This window comes from Papaver somniferum, chromosome 7, assembly GCF_003573695.1.
Source record: "Papaver somniferum cultivar HN1 chromosome 7, ASM357369v1, whole genome shotgun sequence".
NCBI lineage: Eukaryota > Viridiplantae > Streptophyta > Magnoliopsida > Ranunculales > Papaveraceae > Papaver > Papaver somniferum.
Genome location: NC_039364.1, coordinates 171,774,331 through 171,798,980, shown reverse-complemented (window position 1 = coordinate 171,798,980; position 24,650 = coordinate 171,774,331). Strand labels below are relative to the sequence as shown.

The following is a 24,650-nucleotide window of genomic DNA, read 5'->3' as shown; positions in this document are numbered from 1 at the left end:
TCATTGTTATGCTAAGTCCCTTGTCATAAAAAAAAAAGAAAAAAAAAAGAAAAGAGAAAAAAGAGACAAGAGAAAATTTTGTTAGTTTTATTATTTTGTTTTGTTTTTATTTTGTATTTGTTTTATTTTTCTTGTTTCAATAAAAAAAAATAGAAAAAAAAAGAGACAAGAAAAAAAAAGAAGAAAAAAAGAGACAAGAAAAATCCTTTGTATCATATTTTGGGTTTGTATAGTTCGTTTTTAGTTTTGTATTCTTTCAATAAAGCTAATGGAAAGAAGGAATATCCACATTGAAGTTTCAAGCAACAAGGAATTAGAGGAAATAATCACATTGTCAAGATTCTAAGAAGTTCAAGAGTTATCATCAAGAGTTGAAGACCGAAGATGAAGACAAGAGTTGAAGACCGAAGACGTTTCTATGGATGTTGTGAGAGTGGTGATAACTGCACGCCGAACGGATAACGAGGTAAGTAAGCATATTCTCACCTTCGTTAAGTGGTTGATTTCCTTTCTTAGAGATCGTCAGAAAAAGGGTTTTCAAAATGAATAAAAGATGTGGGTTTTCAAAACAATTCGGAGGGTTTTTGCCTTCCTACCATTCAACATGTCGCAGGATTCTCTCTTCATTCCTACCTCGACACATGTGTGACCCATAAAAAGCTATTTATTATTGAGAGCAACTTCATAAAACCCTTTCTTGTGAGGCAGAGTCGAGACTTTCGATCACTCCGAACCCGAATTTCTTTCGATAAGGGATGGTTATTTCTCTCTCAACTTTTAAGGATAAGATTGTGTTCATTTATGTGTCTAACTTCTTATTACTAGTGTGCAGAATTTCTATATCTTCTTAGCGCGTTGGATGCTATCATTACGGAGAACTAGTAAGTTGGAAAAATAGGTTTTGTGGGTATATTTCTAGTAAATCCTCACGAGACTAAAACTCGTCCACTAGGGACACCTAGGGGTTTAAAGGCTTGTTATACGTGCTAAGTGTGACCGTAGCCTCGACGACACGGAGTTGTATGTATGTTTTATTATTTGTTTTGTTTGATTTGCTCGAGGACTAGCAAAGTCTAACTGTGGGGGAATTTGATAGGTGTCATAAACACCTTCATTTATATCTATAGTTTATGCTTTCTTTGGTATGTTTTCATGTAAATTATGTATCTTATGTTTGCTTTTGAGTTTAATAGGTACTTTGGAGTCATTTGGAGCAAAAGAAGGAGAAATCGTATTTTTGGAGCGTAAAAGGCAAAAAGGTCAATTCACAGGTGATATTTATATTTGGAGCAGGCTAGGTTTCACAAGAAGGAGATAAGGAATGAACTAGAAACAAGAAGAAGAACTACGCTAGGAACTGAATTGTCACACCTCCATTTGGATGACCCTTATCCTAATGAGTGGGTATCGTAGATCCGTTTTCCTTATAACCTAGAAACTAGGTCGAGTTGGTCATTACACGACCAGTTCTTCTCTCAGCCAAATCTCGTCGCCGCTCTCAGTTCCTTGCCAAGAATGGTTCACGCCGGAAATCTCAGGTCTGGTCTGGTGGAGTACGTCGTCGGACCAGAGAGTTGTAAAAGGGTAAGAAAAGTCGAATTTGTAAGAGTTTCGTTTGTGTTTGAATTCTCAGACGAAAACTCTATCAAGAACAATAAGCTGGTGTCAGAGAAAATGGAGATGAAGGGAGTAAAATCATCAAGTAGTTGCGAGTTTCTATGGATTCAAAGGTCTGTAAACAATGGGTTTGTGTTGGATTTGCATTTGGTAGTGATGGTTTCGATAATTGAAGACCAGGGTTGAATTCAAACTTGAATTGGGGTTGATGTTGCTCCATTGAGTGATCTGTGTTGTGAATCGAAAGAGGAGAAGTTGCTGCTGCTGTACAAAGTTAAGAATACGGAAGCAATGGGTTCTGATATTGTTGTTGCCGATTGAAGATTAGTAAGAATGCAAGATGGAGCATGACTCAGGTAAAGATATTCAAGGGTTGAGTTCTCTGTGTGTATTGCCATGAATAATTACAAGGAATTTGAGTGCATCTGGAGCTGGTGGTGATTGAATTATGGACTGGTGCAGCTGCAGATTTGTGTTGTTGTCACCAATGGGAGATGGCATTGCAGATTATGTGTGATGGGTTTGTGATGATTCTGAGTTCGAGGGGGAGACGACGAGATTGTGCATGAATTCTTGTTGTTCCAGTTGGGCTAGAGAATTCGACAGCGAATATGATGAATTGAATTGCATATTTGTATTGCAGCATATGGATGAATATGCTGAGCTTGTGCAATGCAGGTAAATGATAGTTACAGTTGAAGTTGGGGCTGTTAACTGGTGCTTCTGGTGTTGAACATGACTTGCAAGTAAGAAGCTGATTGCAGAGAATGAGATTTCGTATGATGTAGTGGTGTGAAGTTAATGGATAACTTTGAGAAACAAGTGAAGGCCTAGAAGGTGAAACAGTTGATGGAGAATGAGAACTCGATTCACATATGGAGATGGGTTTTGAATAAAGGATGGTTGTAGTTGCAGTTCTGCTATTAAGGGATGATGGCAGCTGAGTTAGCAGGTGGACTGCGAAGAAGATATGAATTCTGGGGAAACTGAGGCAAGAAGCGTTCGAGTTAATGGAATGCGGCAATGTAGAGAAGGAATAAAGCTGGTGATATACGCAAGTGATGCAGCTGCAATGGTTGTGCAGGCATGAACTGAAATGGAAATGGTGATTGCAGGTGCTGAGATGATAGAAAGTAGTGTTCTTGCTGGTGATTGTCATGGGTGCGGTGGTTGATTATTGGAAGGTGTTAGAGCTGAGTTGGTACTGGTGGTTGCTGCCAAGGGAGTGAGTTGCAATTGCATTGCAAGTGGAGAAGGAAAATGGTGGATTGTTGGCTGCAGTTGATTTCAGAATTGCAGGTGCAGTGACTTGAGTGGAGGTTGGATGTACTCTGGTGCTGTGTTGCAGAGAACTGTAATGGGAAGAACGATTGAAGCTCAAGGATATTGCAGGTGCAATACAAGAATGGAATTGAAGATAGAGTTGGAACTGATGTTGTTGCTTATAGAGAATGAGAACAAGAAGGAGATGATGTAGCAATGGTAGTGCAGTGTGAATTACAGGGAATGTGCTAGCATTGTGCACGTGGTGTTTGAGGCTTTGAGCTTATGCAGTACAAGGTGGAGCTGATATCAAAAGATGAATGTTAGGATATTTACAGGGTTGTAATGGCTTGAATTTGGCCGGGAAAACAAGCCTGAACAGTCAAAACTCGGCAGGAATTAGTTATGGCTGAGTTGACTCAGCGAGTTATACCGAGTTGACAGAGAAGGACATGGGCCTGTATTAACCGGGTTGTGGCTGCTAATGGGTTGGAACAAAAGTGGTAAGGTGGTCAGGCTTGGTCGAGTTATATCCCTAGGAAAACTACTTCACACAACAGGGGGATGCTATATAAGCTCTTTAGGGTTCTATTCTTTGATGATATCTTCTTATACTACTTTTGTTCTAGGGTTTAGACATGGAAACTCTTCTCTTTATCCTTGTTATGAACTCCATTAACATGAGCTTGTTTTTATTATTGGTTAAGGAATAAGTTGAATTTCCAAACATGGGTTTTGTTCAATAAATTAGTTTTGTCTCACAATTATCGATTATGATTTACTACAAATATCACATGTATGATTGATTGTTAGTTTCATCAAGTTGCAAATTGGTAGAACTCGTAATCATATCTATTGCTAGTTTAGGGTTTATTATACGTAAACGTGATACACCTTGAATACAAGTAGCATAATTGTGATTATTGCTTGTAGTGATACATCCTAGTAGTCACATGTGAGTCATAACCTTTGTTAAATCGGATTAGTTCTTTTACACGTTCGATTGCTTTGATTGGCCTGATTTCATAAAACTTAGTGCATCTAGGGAATTAAACTTGATGGTGCTTTTACACGTTAGGTTGTTCTCTTAGGTAGAATTCATATTCACATCTTTTAATGTGTTTGTTGATGATAAGAGGAAATTTAGCGGGATATTCTTGCGATCAAGGTATCCTAGGGCCTTTGATAAAAATTGAGATTAAATATCAATTCTAGTTATTGTTTCGAATACATGTTTGTGAATGAAAACTGATCCTTGACCAATATCTTCATCTTATTGATTTGTTTGTTTATTTCATTATTTGCTTTTAGTTTATTTTTCTTTACATAAAAATCAGAAAAATCCCCCCTTGTTATTTATAGGAAACCAAAAATATATTGACAACCTAGTCCTCTCTGTAGGAACGATCCTTTCTTGCCCTTGCTATATTATATATTTTGAGTAGTGAGAAAGTAATTTATTTTTGACGCATACGACAGTGATCAATCAGGGGGATCAGGATTCAGCTTGGCAAGTTGCATCTAATAAAAAGAAGAAAAAGCGTAAAGGTAAACAACAACCTAAAGACCAGCTTTCGTCTTTGAGTATTAATGACACTGTTGAGTTGGAACAACAGTTAGAAGATAATTTAGCGATTTCCGAAGCTGTCTTGCATAGTGCTTTAACTGAGTTTGATTGGGACAAACAAGCTAAACTCAAGCATTCAGTGTTAGTTACCAAGGCAAATTCGGTGAGTACTTCTGCTTTGAAAAATAAGCCGGTTGGGAATGTTGAATTGGCTAGAACTAAACTTCCTAATCCTGGTAGGATTCCTAAATCTTCTTTGTCAACACCTTTGTGTGACACTCTTGAACATCATTCTGAATTTTTTTCGCAAAATAAGTTTAATATTTTGGGTATGAACTTTATTGGTGAATCTTCAAACAAACAGCTAGATATTGGTAAGATTGATGAAGTAGCGAGACGTGCTAAACAACAACAAGTGTTGGCACTCCAAGCCAGAATTGACGCCTTGAAAGATGATGACTTGATGTCTGATTCGGAAGATGAAAGTGAACTTGGAATCCGAGCTCGGAGTGGATCTTCACCAAGAATTAATTCCTCCTCTAATGCTGCCAGTCAAGCAAAGCTATCTAAACCTCAAACTCCCAAGGTTTAATATGCGGGTTCTTTTTTGGAATATAAATGGAGTTGCACGTGATGCATCTCAATGTAAACTAAAGGAGTTATTTAGAGAATTCAAGCTAGATGTTTTTTGTCTTGCGGAACCTAAAGTGCACTTCTCAGTTGCCTTTGGCAATAGACTTCAACTTGAAGGTTTTTCTTCTCATGTTATTCATAATGCTACTACTAATAGTATAGCTAATCTTTGGGTTTGTTATTTAGATTCAATAAGGACTTCTATTCTAAATAGAAGCAAGCAGGCCATTTCTATTAAGGTTGATGGGGTACGTATCTCTTTTGTTCATGCTAGTTATGTTCAAGTTACAAGGAGGAGACTATGGCATCAGCTCAATCTCCAGGATGATTCTATTCCTTGGCTTGTTATGGGTGATTTTAATTGTATTCTTAGACTTGGTGAGAAAAAGGGAGGTCTTGAACCAAGAACTTCGGCTATAAATGAGTTTTCAGATTGGTTAGATGACAATAATCTCTTTGAGGCTGACTGTTTGGGTACAAAATTCACTTGGACTAATAGTCAGTAGGGTACTAATAGAATCATTAGTAAACTCGATCGTGCTGTTATTAATGCTGCTTGGCTTGCGAAGTTTGAGAATTGGCGGTGTAAAGCTCTTCCTAGAGAAGTTTCTGACCATTCTACTCTCTTGGGTTATCCTTTTGTGGTTCTTAGACCAAAGAGAGATCCTTTTCATATTCAGAAGATGTGGTTTTTACATGATGATTTTCTTCGTATGGTTTTTGAGAGCTGGAATATGCCGGCTCATGGTTCTATTGATTTCATATTTACTTATAAGCTCAAGAGATTAAAAGGGGTGATCAAGGAATGGAATCTTATGGTTTTTGGTAATGTTCATTCTCGGTTGAAGCAAGATCAATTGAGGTTTGAAACTGCAGCTCTTTGTTCGGATGAAGATCCTAATGACGTTACCAAACTTAATGCTATGAAAGATGATATGGCTAAGCTTAGTGAGACTCGGCTTCAACACAACACTATGCTTAAGCAAAAGGCAAGAAATCAGTGGCTGGAGGGTTCAATCAATTCTACTTTAGAAGTTCTATTACTATTTCTGAATTAGTAGATAGGGATGTCCATACTATCTCTGATTATGATCTTTTGCGAGACCATATTGTGCAGTTCTATGAAGAAAAATTTAACGGCCATGAGACGGTTATTGATGCTAGTTTATTTAATTATGATCATGTTAGTATTTATTTAGAGCAAAGTCTTGCCATGGACAGAATTCCTACTCCTGAAGAGATTAAACAAGCGGTTTTTGACCTTGGAGCTGATAGTGCACCGGGGCCTGATGGTTTTTCTGGTTGCTTTTATCGTCATTGTTGGGATATTATTCAAGAAGACTTGATCAAGGTTGTTACTTATTGTTGGAGTACTGGTCATATTCCAAATGGAGTTAACTCAAGTCTTATCATTCTTCTTCCTAAGGAAAGAGGAGCTAATTCTCTTCGTAACTTTAGACCCATTAGCCTTAGTGATTTTTTCTTTAAAATTTTTACTAAGATCCTTGCTACTAGACTTGGTAGTGTTTTGGGTAACCTTGTTTCTGAAGAACATGTAGCCTTTATGAAGGGTCGTAATATCCATGAAAACATCAGTTTGGCTTCTGAAATGGTTAATGAACTTCACATCAAGCGCAAAGATGGAAACATTGGCCTCAAATTTGATATTTCTCAGGCTTTTGATACGGTGAGTTGGTCTTTTGTGTTGGAAGTTTTTCGCCGTTATGGTTTCTCTGAACAATGGTGCTCTTGGATTCTTAATATTTTGAATTCTGCTAGAATCTCTATTCTTTTGAATGGCAGTCCGGAGGGTTATTTCAAAATTAATAGAGGTTTACGTCAAGGAGACCCCCTTTCTCCTTTGATTTTTGTCTTAATTGAAGACGTTCTTAGCAGAAATATTACGAAGCTCTTTATGGAAAAAAAGATGTCTCATATGGTTACACGAGGTGGTATTTCCTCTACCCACCTTTTCTTTGCTGATGATATTATGATTTTTTGCAAGGGAAATCTCAAGAGCCTTCATAATCTTGTAGATGTGTTGGGTAAATATCAAACAGCTTCAGGCCAAACAGTTTGTAGACAAAAAAGCAAGATTTATTATGGTGGTGGTTATTTGAGTCGACGGGCTTATCTTGCTGAATACTTGGGTATGAGTGTTGCCACTTTTCCTAACCGGTATTTGGGAGTTCAAATTATTCCAGGCACTGTTAGATATCACCATATTTCTGGAGTTGTTGAAAAAATTAAAGCACAACTTTCTGGTTGGAAAGGCTTTTTATTATCTTTTCATAACCGTATTGTGCTTGTTAAATCTGTTACTGCTAGTTACTCTATTCACAATATGGCTATTTACAAATGGCCTCGCAAACTTATTTTTCAATGTGAAAGAGCAATTAGGAATTTTATTTGGACTGGAGATTCTAATGTAAGTCGTGTTGTGGTTGTAGCTTTTGATAGAGTCTGTTTCCCTTTTGAGAAGGGGGGGTCTAGGCTTAACTCGTATGGCTACTATGAAAAATGCTCTTCTCAAGCTTTGGTGGAAAATTCTCACTTCTAAGAAGAAATGGGTTGGATTTCTTCGTGCAAGACTTTTTGGTAGGAATGGTTGCATCAAAGCGAATGGTTTGAAGTCTTCTATTCTGCCGGGTATTAGAAAAGTGTACAAGATTGTTGAATCTAACACTAATGTTCTTATTGGAGATGGCAGAGATACTTTTCTTTATTATGATGCATGGGCTTTAAATATGTGTATTGTTGACATCCTTGATGACTACACCTTGGAGCGATCTGTTTTGGTTAGTGATATTTTGCATGATGGGCGCTGGGAAATACCGGTGGAGCATTTGCAACGTATGACAGCTGCTGGTCTTGACGTTTCGCAATTGCCTGCTCCTTTGGATGGTGCAGATTCCAGGATTTGGATGCCGGAACTCAAAGGGAATTTCACGGTTAATTCAGCTAGAGAATTAATTCGTCAGAAATTTAGCAAGTTTCCAGGTGCGTCTCTTTTATGGAGGAAGGAAGTCCACCCAACTTTAGCAGCTCAAAACTGGAAATTTCTGCGTAGTGCTTGCGCTACATATGACATTATCCAATCTAGGTTTCAAATTCATCTTGCCAACCGTTGCAGCTTGTGTGGTGTGGCGGATGAAACTCTTGATCATATTCTTTTCCAGTGCACTTTTGCTGGCCGTGCTTGGAACTGGATTGCTGATGTTTTTGATTTGATTCCTAATGCTAACCTTGTTGTGTCTTGCAAAGAAGCTAAGGGGAAGAGCGCTATGATTCGTGACCTGTGGCTTATTGCTAATCTCGTCATAAGATCAGAGCTGTGGACAATGCGTAATAAGGCTGTATTTCTACGTCAACATCCCAACTGGAGTATCTTCTTCAAGCGTGTGTTGAAATTGATTCAAGATTATGTTGTGCGGCTTAACAATGCTGAATATGTAATAATCCTTGATTATTTTCGTGTTAACCATAGAAGAGTTAAGTTTCTTCAACCTACTGAATGTTTTTGGGAACCTCCGGAAGAGAATGAGATCCAACTTTGTTGTGATGGGGAGGCGAGAGGGAATCCTGGCGTTGCTGGTGCTGGTGTGGTAGCAAGAAATGCGAGTTGTTTGGTTCTTGGAGCTATGTCTATTGGCCTGGGAGTTACTACAAATTATTTGGCTGAACTTTATGGTATTATTGTAGGTATGGAATGGGCTGTAAGATGGGAAGTTAGGCGGATTTGCATTCGGTCTGATTCTTTTAGTGTTGTTGAAGCTCTCAAGAATAACAATATACCATGGTTTGCTAGACAAAGGTGGGTGGCAGTTTGTAGACACTATGATACAGTAAGGTTTATTCATACCTATAGGGAGGCGAACTTCTCTGCTGATGTTATGGCAAAACGGGGATGTCTTCTTAATGAGGAGGAAGGATTACATTATGATGCAAGACCTCTTTTTTTAACTTCAGTTGAATATCCAAATGTTTCTTATTATAGATTCAAGTAGTTTACAAGTTTTTGGGGTTGCTGTGACCTCTTTTCTTGCAAACACTACATTGTAAATTTGTTATCTGTTAATACAAATTTTTGAATTATCAAAAAAAAATTCAAAGCTTTTTGGAGTCTTCCTGAGATTTTTAGAGTTTCTCAGAGCTCTTTCAGGGCTCTTTAGTGTTTTTAGGGTTTTTAGGAAACATTCAAAGATAATCTTCATTATTGTAGGGAATTTTGTTAGTATCATTCTTTATAAAGAATTAAGTTACTTTCAGTTGGCTTAACGAATCCCCTGGCTAGTAGATACTACTGCTACGGAATGTAATTAACTTAGAGCTTTTTAGAGTTTTTCAGAGCTCTTTAGATATTTCAGGTTTTTTAGAGTTTTCAGGGTTTTTTAGAGTTTTCAAGGCTTTTTTGAGGACTTTCAAAATTGATCTTCACTATTGTTGGGATTTGTTATTATCATTTTTTAGCGAATCTCCTAGCTTGTAGATCCCAATGCAACGGAGTATAATTACATTTTAAGTTTTTCAAAGCTTTTTGGAGTCTTCCTGAGCTTTTTAGAGTTTCTCAAAGCTCTTTTAGGGCTCTTTAGTGTTATTAGGGATTTTAGGAAACAATCAAAGATAATCTTCGTTATTGTAGGGTATTTTCTTAGTGTCATTCTTTATAAAGAATTAAGTTACTTTCAGTTGGCCTTAACGAATCCCCTGGCTAGTAGATACTAGTGCTACGAAACGTAATTAACTTAGAGCTTTTTATAGTTTTTCAGAGCTCTTTAGATATTTTAGGGATTTTTAGAGTTTTCCGTTTATAGAGTTTTCAAGGCTTTTTAGAGAACATTCAAAGTTGATCTTCACTATTGTAGGGATTTATTATTATCATTCTTAACGAATCTCGTAGCTTTTAGATCCCAGTGCTACGGAATATAATTAAATTTAAGCTTTTCAAAGCTTTTTGGTGTCTTCCTGAGCTTTTTAGAGTTTCTCAGAGGTCTTTCAGGGCTCTTTCGTGTTTTTAGGGTTTTTAGGAAACATTCAAAGATAATCTTCACTATTGTAGTGTATTTTGTTAGTATCATTCTTTATAAAGAATTAAGTTACTTTAAGTTGGCTTTAACGAATCCCCTGTCTAGTAGATACTAGTGCTACGAAATGTAATTAACTTAGAGCTTTTTATAGTTTTTCAGAGCTCTTTAGATATTTTAGGTATTTTTAGAGTTTTGCGGTTTTTTTTAGAGTTTTCAAGGCTTTTTAGAGAACATTCAAAGTTGATCTTCACTATTGTAGGGATTTATTAATATCATTCTTAACGAATCTCGTAGCTTGTAGATCCCAGTGCTACGGAGTATAATTAAATTTAAGCTTTTCAAAGATTTTTGGAGTCTTCCTGAGCTTTTTAGAGTTTCTCGGAGCTCTTTTAGGGCTCTTTAGTGTTTTTGGGGATTTTAGGAAACAATTAAAGATAATCTTCATTATTGTAGGGTATTTTGTTAGTATCATTCTTTATAAAGAATTAAGTTACTTTCAGTTGGCTTTAACGAATCCCCTGGCTAGTAGATACTAGTGCAACGAAATGTAATTAACTTAGAGCTTTTTAGAGTTTTTCAGAGCTCTTTAGATATTTTAGGGCTTTTTAGGGATTTTTAGAGTTTTCAAGGTTTTTTAGAGTTTTCAAGGCTTTTTTGAGAACATTCAAAATTGATCTTCACTATTGTACGGCTTTGTTATTATCATTATTCAACGAATCTCCTAGCTTGTAGATCCCAATGCTACGGAGTATAATTAAATTTTATTCTTTCCAAAGCCTTTTGGAGTCTTCCTTAGCTTTTAAGAGTTTCTCAGAGCTCTTTAGTGTTTTTAGGGTTTTTAGGAAACATTCACAGATAATCTTCCTTATTGTAGGGAATTTTGTAAGTATCTTTTTTTTTTAATAAAGAATTAAGTTACTTTCAGTTAGCTTTAACGAATCCTCTGGCTAGTAGATCGTAGTGCTAGGAAATGTAATTAACTTAGAGTTTTTTAGAGTTTTTCAGAGCTCTTTAGATTTTTCAGAGCTCTTTAGATATTTTAGGGATTTTTAGAGTTTTCAGTTTTTTTGTAGAGTTTTTAAGGCTTTTTAGTGAACATTCAAAGTTGATCTTCACTATTGTAGGGATTTTTTATTATCATTCTTTAACAAATCTCCTAGCTTGTAGATCCCAGTGCTATGGAGTATAATTAAATATAAGCTTTTCAAAGCTTTGTGGAGTCTTCCTGAGCTTTTTAGAGTTTCTCATAACTCTTTCAGAGCTTTTTAGTGTTTTTAGGGTTTTTAGGAAACATTCAAAGATAATTTCCATTATTGTAGGGAATTTTGTTCGTATCATTCTTTATAAAGAATTAAGTTGATTTCAGTTGGCTTTAACGAATCCCCTGGCTAGTAGATCGTAGTGCTACGAAATTTAATTAACTTAGAGCATTTTAGGGTTTTTCAGAGCTCTTTAGATATTTAGGGCTTTTTAGAGTTTTCAGGGTTTTTTTTAGAGTTTTCTAGGCTTTTTTGGGGACTTTCAAAATTCATCTTCACTATTGTAGGGATTTGTTATTATCATTCTTTAGCGAATCTCCTAGCTTGTAGATCCCAGTTCAATGGAGTATAATTAAATTTTAAGCTTTTCAAAGCTTTTTGGAGTCTTCCTGAGCTTTTTAGATTTTTTCAGAGCTCTTACAGGGCTCTTTAGTGTTTTTGGGGATTTTAGGAAACAATTAAAGATAATCTTCATTATTGTAGGGTATTTTGTTAGTATCATTCTTTATAAAGAATTAAGTTACTTTCAGTTGGCTTTAACGAATCCCCTGGACAGTAGATACTAGTGCAACGAAATGTAATTAACTTAGATCTTTTTAGAGCTTTTCAGAGCTCTTTAGATATTTTAGGGCTTTTTAGAGTTTTCCGGGTTTTTTTAGAGCTTTCAAGGCTTTTTTGAGAACACTCAAAGTTGATCTTCACTATTGTAGGGCTTTGTTATTATCATTCTTTAACGAATCTCTTAGCTTGTAGATCCCAGTGCTACGAAGTATAAATAAATTTTATTCTTTTCGAAGCTTTTTGGAGTCTTCCTGAGCTTTTTATAGTTTCTCAGAGCTCTTTCAGTGCTCTTTAGTGTTTTTAGGGTTTTTAGGAAACATTCAAAGATAATCTACATTATTGTAGGGAATTTTGTTAGTATCATTCTTTATAAAAAATTAAGTTACTTTTAGTTGGATTTAACGAATCCCCTGGCTAGTAGATACTAGTGCAACGAAATGTAATTAACTTAGAGCTTTTTTGAGTTTTTCAGAGCTCTTTAGATATTTAAGGATTTTTAGAGTTTTCCGTTTTTTTAGAGTTTTCAAGGCTTTTTAGAGAACATTCAAAGTTGATCTTCACTATTGTAGGGATTTGTTATTATCCTTATTTAATGAATCTCCTAGCTTGTAGATCCCATTGCTACGGAGTATAATTAAATTTAAGCTTTTTAAAGCTTTTTGGAGTCTTCCTGAGCTTTTTAGAGTTTCTCAGAGTTCTTTAGTGTTTTTAGGGTTTTTGGGAAACATTCAAAGATAATCTTCATTATTGTAGGGAATTTTGTTAGTATTATTCTTTATAAAGAATTAAGTTACTTTCAGTTGGGTTTAAAGAATCCCCTGGCTAATAGATACTAGTGCTACGAAATTTAATTAGCTTAGAGCTTTTTAGAGTTTTTCAGAGCTCTTTAGATATTTTAGGGATTTTTAGAGTTTTCCGGGTTTTTTTAGAGTTTTCAAGGCTTTTTAGAGAACATTCAAAGTTGATCTTCACTATTGTAGGGATTTATTATTATCATTCTTAACGAATCTCATAGCTTGTAGATCCCAGTGCTACGGTGTATAATTAAATTTAAGCTTTTCAAAGCTTTTTGGAGTCTTCCTGAGCTTTTTAGAGTTTCTCAGAGGTCTTTCAGGGCTCTTTCGTGTTTTTAGGGTTTTTAGGAAACATTCAAACATAATCTTCATTATTGTAGGGTATTTTGTTAGTATCATTCTTTATAAAGAATTAAGTTACTTTTAGTTGGCTTTAACGAATCCCCTAGATTGTAGATCGTAGTACTACGAAATGTTATTAACTTAGAGCTTTTTAGTGTTTTTCAGAGCTCTTTAGATTTTTCAAAGCTCTTTAAATATTTTAGGGCTTTTTAGAGTTTTCAAGGATTTTTAGAGAACATTCAAAGTTGATATTCACTATTGTAGGGATTTGTTATTATCATTCTTTAACAAATCTCCTAGCTTGTAGATCCCAGTGCTACGAAGTATAATTAAATATAAGCTTTTCAAAGCTTTTTGGAGTCTTCCTGAGATTTTTAGAGTTTCTCATAGCTCTTTCAGTGCTCTTTAGTGTTTTTAGGGTTTTTAGGAAACATTCAAAGATAATATTCATTATTGCAGGGAATTTTGTTAGTATCATTCTTTATAATGAATTAAGTTACTTTCAGTTGGCTTTAAATAATCCCCTGGCTTGTAGATACTAGTGCAACGAAATGTAATTAACTTATAGCTTTTTTGAGTTTTTCAGAGCTCTTTAGATATTTTAAGGCTTTTTAGAGTTTTCAGGGTTTTTCAGAGTTTTCAAGGCTTTTTTGAGAACATTAAAAGTTGATCTTCACTATTGTAGGGCTTTGTTATTATCATTCTTTAACGAATCTCCTAGCTTGTAGATCCCAGTGCTACGAAGTATAATTAAATTTTATGCTTTTCAAAGATTTTTGGAGTCTTCCTGAGCTTTTCAGAGTTTCTCAGAGCTCTTTCAGGGCTCTTTAGTGTTTTTAGGGATTTTAGGAAACAATCAAAGATAATCTTCATTATTGTAGGGAATTTTGTTAGTATCATTCTTTATAAAGAATTAAGTTACTTTCAGTTGGCTTTAACGAATCCCCTGGCTAGTAGATACTAGTGCAACGAAATGTAATTAACTTAGAGCTTTTTAGAGTTTTTCAGTGCTCTTTAGATATTTTAGGGCTTTTTAGAGTTTTCAGGGTTTTTCAGAGTTTTCAAGGCTTTTTTGAGAACATTAAAAGTTGATATTCACTATTGTAGGGCTTTGTTATTATCATTCTTTAACGAATCTCCTAGCTTGTAGATCCCAGTGCTACGAAGTATAATTAAATTTTATGCTTTTCAATGCTTTTTGGAGTCTTCCTGAGCTTTTTAGAGTTTCTTAGAGCTCTTTCAGGGCTCTTTAGTGTTTTTAGGATTTTTAGGAAACATTCAAAGATAATCTTCATTATTGTAGGGAATTTTGTTAGTATCGTTTTTTATAAAGAATTAAGTTACTTTCAGTTGGGTTTAAAGAATCCACTGGCTAGTAGATACTAGTGCTACGAAATTTAATTAACTTAGAGCTTTTTAGGGTTTTTCAGAGCTCTTTAGATATTTTAGGGCTTTTTAGAGTTTTCAGAGTTTTTTCAGAGTTTTCAAGGCTTTTTTGAGGACTTTCAAAATTGATCTTCACTATTGTTGATTCACAATAGATTCTGATCGTGTTTTACTTCTTGGTGATTCAAGTGAGAGTACTGGTTCTTATGCGGATGCTTTGAAACAAAAGAAAACTTTACAGTCTACAAAAATTGATATTTCTTCTTTACCAAACCCTAAGCTAATTGAGGGTGAACCTTCGCTGGATATTCCAACGGAATTTTTCCAAGAGGGTTGTGTTCCTTTTCAACATAGTTTTATTGCTAGAATTGATCACACTGGTCTAAAGTTCAATGAACTTAAGCAAAACCTAGAGAAACATTGGGGATATTCTGCCAAGTTTATTCTTATGAAGAAAGGCTTTTTCATTATTATGTGTAACTCAAAGTAAGATAAGGAGAAGATACGTAAAAAGAAATGGTTTATTGATCAACATCTGCTTCGGTTGATCGATTGGTATCCAAGTTTCAATCCTGAGAAACAAGCTACGTCCCATGCAGCTGTTTGGGTGCAATTTCCGGGACTACCAGTTGAGCGCTGGACTGAGAAAACATTATTATCTATGGGTAAAGTTCTGGGAACTCTTATTGCGGTTGATCCGGAAACCCTAGCTTTGGATTTCGGTTTTATGTTGTTGTGTTGGTCGATATTGATTTTGGGAAACACATTCCTTCTAGGATTCGACTAAACTCTGAAGGCAACAGATTTTGGCAATACTTGGACGTACCTAAGAGTCCTAAGTTTTGTGTATTGCAATATTATTGGGCATAATGAGAAAGAATGTAAAAAGAATCAGACTCCAAAGAATGCTTAAAATCAATCTACTAATCATTCTTCTGAACAACCTGCTGATCCATCTGCTTAGCAGAACGTACAGAAGATAAAGAATGGTCGTGGCAAGAAAAACAATACAACACACCAGGGTTCGCATGAGGGGAATGCTGGTGATGTGGAGAAAATCACCCAGCTTGAAGCGTCTGTTGCTCGTTATGAAGCTATTTATCGAGCAGCCGCTGCCGAGCTTAAAAAGCTAAGCAAGATGCAACTGATGAATTAGCGTTGGAGAAAGGGACTGTGTTAGAGGGAACCAGCTCCTTAGTATCCAAGTACGACGATTCTTTTGAATTGACAAGAACTCGACAGATAGGAATGTTGATAACTCAACTTCTACCCCTTTGCAGATAGTAGAGCATGATACTTCACACGATCATGTGCATGGAGTACATGATAATAATTCAAACAATCCTCTATACAATGCTATTTCTGAGACTGAGGTGGTTCTTTCACCTAACAAATTTGGTGTTCTCAGTGATGAATTGGGATTAACTGATGAGGCTATTAATGCTGAGGTTTTTCGTGAGGAGGAGAATTTGGAAGAACATGACACACCGGAACAAGCTGCTTCTGGAGTTAAGGGTACTAAGTGGGGTAACTTGGATGTGGAAAAGCGTCAGGCTAGGAGAATTCTAAAACCCAAGGACTCTCAAGATGCGTCATCATCAACTGAATTGGAATCCAACTCTGGTTATGATTCTGAAGTTAATGCCTTAGGAATTAAGGTGAAGAAATGTTGTTCTCCAGGTATTTCCAAGAATGGTACTGCTTAGGAAGGAAAAGGTTTGGATTCTACAAACAAGTTAAATAACTCTCATAAATCAGGTTTTTAATGCGGGTGCTCTTCTGGAACATTAACGGTTTTGCGAAGTTGGAAGCGGGTATTAAACTACGTGAGTTAGTTAAAGAATATAAGCCTGAGGTTTTATGTATTGCTGAACCAAAGATTGCTTATTCTGATAATGTGTTGTTGAGGTTAAATTTGCCGGGTTTTAAAACTTCTGCTATTCATAATTTTACGGCTGCTCGGGTTGGGAATTTATGGATTCTTTGGCTAGATGTTTTCAATGATCCGGAGGTGATTAATTCTACTCGTCAAGCTATTACTATTACGATTGATGTGGTTTTTATTTCCTTTGTCCATGCTAGTTTCATCCAGGTGACACGCAGGGGACTTTAGCAGCAGATGAATTTGTTTGAAACTAGGCCGTGGCTAATTATTGGTGACTTTAATTGTGTTCTTCGCAATGACGAAAAGAAAGGTGGTAATGAACCAATGACTTCTTGTATTAATGAATTCTCGGATTGGATGGAAGATAATAATCTGTTTGGAGCTGATTCTTTGGGTAGTCGTCTTACTTGGTCTAATGGCCAATCCGGTATCCATAGAATTGTAAGTAAATTGGATCATGTTGTTATTAATGATGCTTGGTTAACAAAGTATATGAATTGGCGGTGTAAAGCTCTTCCTAGAGAAGTTTCTGACCATTCAGTACTTATTGGTTATTCTTTTTTTACTCAAAGACCAAAGCGCGCCCCTTTTAGAATTCAAAAAATGTGGTTTACGCATCCTGATTTTTTACGTATGGTTCAAGAAAGTTGGAGTGCTCCGGTTATTGGTTCACCTGATTTTATTTATCCTTTTAAGCTAAACGCTTAAAGGAAGCTATTAAATTGTAGAATCAATCTGTTTTTGGTAATGTTAATAATAGATTGAAACAAGCTCAACTGTATATGGAGGTAGCTTTGAGAAATTCGGATGAGGATCCTTCGGATGTAGCAACATTCAGGGTTCAGGATATTCGGATTCAGCAAAATATTATGTTAAAACAGAAGTCTCGTAATAAATGGTTGTTGGAGGGTTTTAACAATTCTTCTTTTTTCCATAATAGCATTCAAACTAGGAGGAGTCATAATACTATATCTGAACTTGTTGCAGAAGATGGTACAATTATTACGGAGGTTGTACAACTTAGAGATCATGTAGTTTCCTACTGTGAAGCTAAGTTTAATGGTGATGATTTTCCAATTAGGATGAGCTGTTTAATTATGATCACCCGTCCATAACTGCTGAGGAGCGTGTGCGTTTGGATTTGGTATCTTCTTTTGAAGAAATCAAACAAGTCGTGTTTGATTTGGATACGGATAGTGCTCCTGACCCTGACGGTTTTTCAGGATGTTTTTATAGGCATTGTTGGGAGATAATTCATCATGATTTGGTGAATGCCATTATTTCTTGCTGGCAATCTGGGGCTATTCCAAATGGAATTAACTCTAGATTGATTATTCTTCTTGCCAAGGAAAGAGGTGCAAACACTCTTCGAAAGTTTAGACCAATTGGGCTTAGCAATTTTTTCTTCAAAATTTTTACTAAAATCTTGGCAATAAGGTTGGGTACTGTTTTGGATAATTTGGTTTCTGAGGAGCAAGTTGCTTTTATGAAAGGGAGAAATATTCATGAGAACATTAGTTTGGCGTCGGAGATGGTTAATGAACTTCACATTAAACGTAAGCATGGAAATTTGGGCCTTAAACTCGATATTTCTCAGGCGTTTGATACTGTTAGTTGGTCCTTTGTTTTGGAGGTTTTTCGGAGATATGGTTTCTCAGAAAACTGGTTGTAGGATCAGAATCTCGCAGTAATAATGTCTCAGCGAAATTACTAACAACACAACACGACAGTGTCGCAGAACAACTTCAGAAATGACATAATAAACGACATCAGCCAAATCATGAGAAAAGTGTGACGGTCCTGCGAAAATAAGGAAGTTTGCGAGATTGATATTTATAAGGTTGCGATAATGTCGCAAGCCATTTCCGAAAATAAAGGATGGATTAGCTGTCATCCACTATGAAAAACTTTATATAAAGAGCCGATCAGCTGTGAGGAAGAGAGAGATTTTTTTGAGCGGGAAGCAAGTAAATATGAGAGAGAAAATCTAGAGCAGTGGTTATTCTTGATTCCTTTATCTTTTCTTGTAATATTTTTAAGAGAATTAATCAATAAAATTGTGATGGTTAGCCTTAAAATGTGTTGATTATTAATGGATTCTTATGAGGGGTGTGTTGTAGGATTTCCTGCAACTACATAATGGCGCTAGAAACAGGGAGGGGCGGGGGTTGAAGATTGTTCTAGAAAAAGTTGAAGATTAATATTGTGATTTATTAGAATTGAAAGTAATTGGTGAAAAAACTTACATAATCTCTTACAATTTTTTAGTATCGAAAGAATGGCTAGAAGGAGAAATGTATCGGAACAACCGACAACTGCTAGAAGAAGAAGTAAAAGACTTGCTGGAAGGGAGAGAAGTGAAATGGGAGAATCTACTAGAAGGAGAAATAATGGAGAAAATCAAGTTCAACCGCCAGTTCAGCAAACACCGGTACAAAATGGAACAACAAATTATGATAGAGTGAGTGTACACACTTGGCGATCAAATTCAGCAGAAGAAGTAGAAGAAGAGCAGCAAACCAGGAACCATAGAAAGGTAGAGAGAAATCAAGAAGCATATGAAGGAATAACATGGAGATGAGGAAATTGGAGCGTTAGAAACGTTGAGACGAAGAATACATGAAGAAAGAAGAGCTGAGGCAGAAGAACATGCAAATCTAACAAGGCAAAATCACGAATTGAGGATGGAAAATATGAGACTACAAAGTAGAAGATCGAGAAGTACTACAAGATCATATTCAAGATCGACTAGAAGAGAGATGAGGCGAAACTCACCCACAGTTAATGCTGGAAATAATATTCGAGAAGAAATACCAAATCCTAATGAAGAACATCGCGAAGATAGAGAAAGGACTGATGATCGTTACGTTCCACGAAATGAAACTTTTGATGATAGGCAAAATGATAGAAATCAAGAGAATGGACAACGTCAGGGACGAAATAATCAAGATGGCGAAGGAAATCGAGAGGAAGGAAGGAGAATTTTACATGAGAGAGAAGCTCAAAGAAATCAACAAACGATTGAAGAAGAAATTGAAAGACACTATGCTGAACAAGCACGTTTAACTTGCGAACGTGAAAGATTGAGAGCGGAAATGGAAGAACAAGAACTTCAGGAGACAATTCGCCAGAACAATCACGACAATCGAGAAAGAAGGCGTACACAAAAATGAAATAACGGTAATATCAAGGAAGAGTATGATAGAGTACATAGGATGGTTGAAAGACAACAAATGGAATTGATAAGAAATGAACAAAATCATGGAGGGGAAAATGAGAGACATCATCATATGCGAATTCAAGATAGAGATGAGTAAGAGAATCGCAGGAGAAGACGAGATGAGGATGATGAAGAAGAAATGCAAAATTTGCGAGAGAAGAAAGACATGAACGCAAAAGAAGGAAGGCGAAATTAAAAAGACCAATGGATCAAAATTCAGGTGTAAATAAACAAATCTTAAAAGAATTGGAAGAAATGAGAGGAATGCTAAATAATAGAGAAGAAATAGGCAGAAGACAATTAGATGAAGCTATAGAAGAAGCTGCGAAAACTCCATTTACAAGGGAAGTACAACTAGGAGGAATACCTCAGAAATTCAATTTTCCCGCATTAACCAGCATTTTTTTATGGAACAACTTGTGCAATTCAACACATTAAAGCCTACGTGAGGTGCATGTTGCAATGGGAAAATCATGATGCCGTATTGTGCAAGTATTTTGCGTCCAGTCTAACAGGAGAGGCGTTAAAATGGTTCGAAGGTCTACCGAAAAATACAATAACATCTTTCAATCACTTGCAGACCAAATTATTGTGGGCATATATAAGTAACAATTCTTCGCGACCTGGTATTGAAGATGTGTTTGGGTTAAAGCAAAGGATTGGCGAAAGTTTGAAGCACCTAACTAAAAGATGGAGAACTATGTGTAGTGAAATGGATGGCCGCGTGGATGAGAGATATCTTATCTTATCATTTATCAATACTATGTTCGCAACCAATCTATTGTATATCCAAATTTTCAGAGTCAAGAATACAATCACAATAACTGAACTGTGAGAACTTCAGGAAGAGTATATTACTCTAGAGGAAAGGCAAAATGTAGGATCAGAATCTCGCAACAATTATGTCTCAGCGAAATTATCAATGGTATTGCACAATAGCGTCGCAGAACAATTTTAGAAACGACGTCAGTGAGGATCATGAGAAAGATGTTATAGTCTTGTGAAAATTAGAGAGCTTGCGAAGTAAACATTTGTAAGGTTGCGAGAATGTCGCAAACCATATACGAAAATAAAGGACAGATTAGCTGTCATCCACTATGTATTTCCTTATAAATAGCCATTCGAGTTGTAAAAAGAGAGAGAGATCTTTTTGAGTAAGAAACATGTAAATAGGAGAGAGAAAGTTCAGAGTAGAGTTCATTCTTGATTTCTTTATCTTTCTTGTAAGAACATTCAAAAATTAATCAATAAAATTAAGAGTGTAAACCTAAAAATGAGTTGATCAACAATGAAATCATATGAGGGGTGTAGTGTAGGATTTCCTGCAACTCCATAATGACGCTAGAAACAGGGAATTGAAGATCGAAAGTTGAAGATTGTTGTTTGAGAATATTCAAATCAAGAAAGTGATTAAATAAATCAGTAAATCAATTAAAAGAAAGATGAGCAGAATTAATGAAAATGGCAAAAGATTGGAGTGTAATATGATAACAAAAAGCTTGATCAATGAATTTCATGAAAACGTCAAAGGAAGAATACATAAAAAAAAATTTGAAGGAAAGAAAATTATAGCGGTAGAAAAAATATCACCCTTGAAAGAGTGGGAAAAGCAAAAAATTGCATTCATGGAGGAAGAAATACCAAAAGAAAATTTAAATCATACATCTCCGTTGGTCATCACAGTGCCTGTTACACGAAAAGAGAAGGATACAACAATAAAATCCGCAGGAGAATGGATGTTGAACAGAACTTTAATCGATACAAGAAGTTCGGTTGATATAATATTTTATCGTGCATTCCGGGGAATGGGATTTAAAGATGAAGAAATGTCCAGTTCAGCATATTTTGTTCACGGCTTTGGAAAATCCACAACAAAACCTAAAGGAGAAATAGTGGTGCGAATTCTACTTGGAGAAATCGAAACATATGTAACATTGTGTGTGGTGGATATGGAATCACCATATAATATGTTATTTGGAAGATCATGGATACATGCGATAAAAGCTGTGGTATCAACGTTGCATCAATGTATTAAATTCCCCACTCCAAATGGAATAGGTGAAATTAGAGGAGATGTTGACAATGCGAAACTATGTCATAAAATTGAAGTAAAGCATTATGAAGAACAAACAAAAAGGAAACAATTTCGCATAAAATTGGCAAAGGAAACAAAGAAGGAAGAATAATTTAGAGTTTATATGATAAGGGCAAAATAAGGAAAAGGAATACCCAGCGAAATTTCGGAAGAAGGGGAAGAACCCATAAAAGCAATAAAAGAACCAACACCAATGGGAGAACCTAAATCCAATTACACTGCCGCAGAACCAACGAAAGAAATAAATGTTGGGACTGTGGAGGAGCCTCTAATGTTGAGAATTGGAACCAAAATGGATGTAGAAGAAGAAGAAAGAACTGTCAACTTGTTGCGAGAATATAAATATATTTTCGCAGGAAACATGGATGAGATACCAGGAATAGATCCATCAATTGCTTGCCACAAATTGGAGATTAACCAAAATGTGAGACCATTTAAACAGAGAATAAGTAAAATTGCAACAACTTACCATTCCCAAATAGAAGAAGAATTACAGAAAATGCTTGAGGCATGAATTATTAGAGAAGCTAAATACCCAGAATGGATAGCGAATATGGTCATTGTCCCAAAGAAAAACAAGGGAATCGGGATTTGCATAGATTTCACTGATTTGAACAAAGCTTGCCCCAAAGATAGTTTTCCGTTACCCGATATTCCTCAAATGGTGGAATCTGCAGCGGGAAATGATAGGGTATCATCTTTAGATGGGTACAAAGGGTATAACCAAATTCCTCTCGCTGAAGAAGATCAAGAACATACTTCTTTCTTTGCCCCTAGAGGTTTATATTGTTACACGAAAATGCCATTTGGTTTGCGAAATGCGGGAACGACATATCAAAGAATGATAGAGAAGGTGTTTGCAAAATAGATACATAAAACATTGGAGGTATACGTGGACGACATGTTAGTAAAGAATAAAGAAGCTAAAGACCATGTACAAGACTTGAGGGAGATTTTTGAACAAATGCGGCAGTTTAACATTAAATTGAATCCTGAGAAGTGTACTATTGGAGTTGCATCGGGAAATTTTTTAGGATACATTATATCAAAGGAAGGAATACAGGTCGATCCAGAAAAAGTGCAAGCAGTTCGTGACATGCCAACACCAGTAACAATAAAAGATGTACAGAAGTTGAATGGGCTTCTAGCTTCACTGGGGAGATTCATTTCGCGATCATCAGACAAATGCAAATACTTTTTCGATATACTCAAGAAGGGTGCAAAATTTAAATGGAGTGACGAATGTGAAAAGGCTTTTCAAGGAATCAAAGAATATCTTATGAATACAACTATTTTTCAAAAGGCAGTACCAGGAGAAGAATTATTGATTTACCTTGCGACAACGTCGCATGCATTAAGTGTTGTGTTATTGCGAGTAGACGCAGGAGTGGAGAAACCCATTTATTACATTAGCAAACTTTTAATACTGCTGAGAAGAATTACTCAAAGATTGAAAAATTAATCTTAGCATTAGTCTATTCATCATTTAAGCTCCGCATATACTTTCAAGCACACAAGATAAAGGTATTAAAAAAGTGCCAATTGAATCGGTGATGAAGAATTCTAAAAGATCAGGAAGGGTGGAGAGATGGAATGCACAAGTAGGCCACTTTGATATTAAATATGAAATTTTGTCTTCACCAAAATCACAAGTTGTTGCGGATTTCTTGGCAGAATTTCCTTTAGAAGAAGATGAAGCAGTAGAAGAGATGATGGATGTAAAAGAAGAACATGGAGATCCAAAAGATTTATTAACAGAACCAAATAGATGGGAAATATTGGTAGATGCATCATCAAATGGAGAAGGAAATGGAGTTGGAATTGTCTTAATTTTGCCAGAAGGGATAAATATGGCTTTTTCATTCAGATTGGAATTTTCATCCACTAATAATGAAACAGAATATGAAGCTGTGATACATGCTTTAAAATTCGCAATAGGGATGAAACTAGAAAATGCCAGGATCACTAGTGATTCGCATCTAGTTATTCGCCAAATAAAAGGAGAGTATACTACAAATGAACCATCCTTGAAGAAACACAAGAATCTAGTTGAAGAATTATCAGCGAAAATCCCAAAGATAAAATGGAGGCACATTTCAAGAAAAGATAATAGACTCGCAGATGCTTTTGCGTTCATCTCAAGCATGATGACAGATCCAACTGCGAGATGCATAAAAATACAAACACTTCTGTCACCATCAATAAATAAAGAAGAGGAAGATGTGGATGTGATGGTGATAGATAATGAAAAAGAAGAACAAATGAATAATGTCGCAGACTGGAGAATGGAACTTCACGCATATTTGGTGAAAGAAGAAACACCAAGAAATAGATTGGAAACACACAAGTTAAAAAGCCGAGCAACGAATTATAAATTAAGAGATGGGTTGCTATACCGAAAATCTTTTAGTGGACCATCACTCAGATGTTTGACACGAGAGGAAGGAGAAAAGGTGCTGAAAATGTTACATAGTGGAGATGCTGGAAATCATAGTGGAGGAAGATCTTTGGCACATAGAGCAAAAATGCAAGGTTATTATTGGCCATACATGCATGAAAATGCAAAACAAATATCAAGACGTTGCGAAGATTGTCAGCGACATGGAAAGAAAATACATGCACCAGGAGCACCATCGTCATCTTCAACCAGTGTACGTCCCTTTGGAAAATGGGGCTTAGACATTGTGGGGCCATTTTTACCAGGAACTGGACAAAGAAGATATTTAATAGTCGCAACAAATTATTTCACAAAATGGACAGAAGTGAAGGCAATACAGCATATTCGTGACAAAGATATCTTTACATTCATATTCGAAAATATCATTTGCAGATTTGGAATTCCGGCACAGTTGGTATATGATAATGGGAAACAGTTTGAGGGGCAGAATATAGAAATGTTACTTAATGCATTCAAGATAAAATGTGGAAAGTCCACTCCTTTGTATCCACAAGCTAATTGGCAAGTAGAAGCAACAAATAAAACAATTGCAGATATATTAAA

At 36.0% G+C, this 24,650-nt stretch overlaps 1 protein-coding gene across 1 annotated transcript; it reads left to right on the top strand.

Annotated features, from left to right (window-relative positions):
* Positions 1-5,040: 5,040 nt before the first annotated feature.
* On the top strand, positions 5,041-16,155 carry LOC113295544. The gene is made up of 5 exons (XM_026543873.1): positions 5,041-5,582; positions 5,733-6,069; positions 6,198-7,508; positions 7,615-9,063; positions 15,730-16,155. The coding sequence occupies exons 1-5, from the start codon at positions 5,041-5,043 to the stop codon at positions 16,153-16,155; spliced, it is 4,065 nt and encodes a 1,354-aa protein (XP_026399658.1).
* Positions 16,156-24,650: the final 8,495 nt, after the last annotated feature.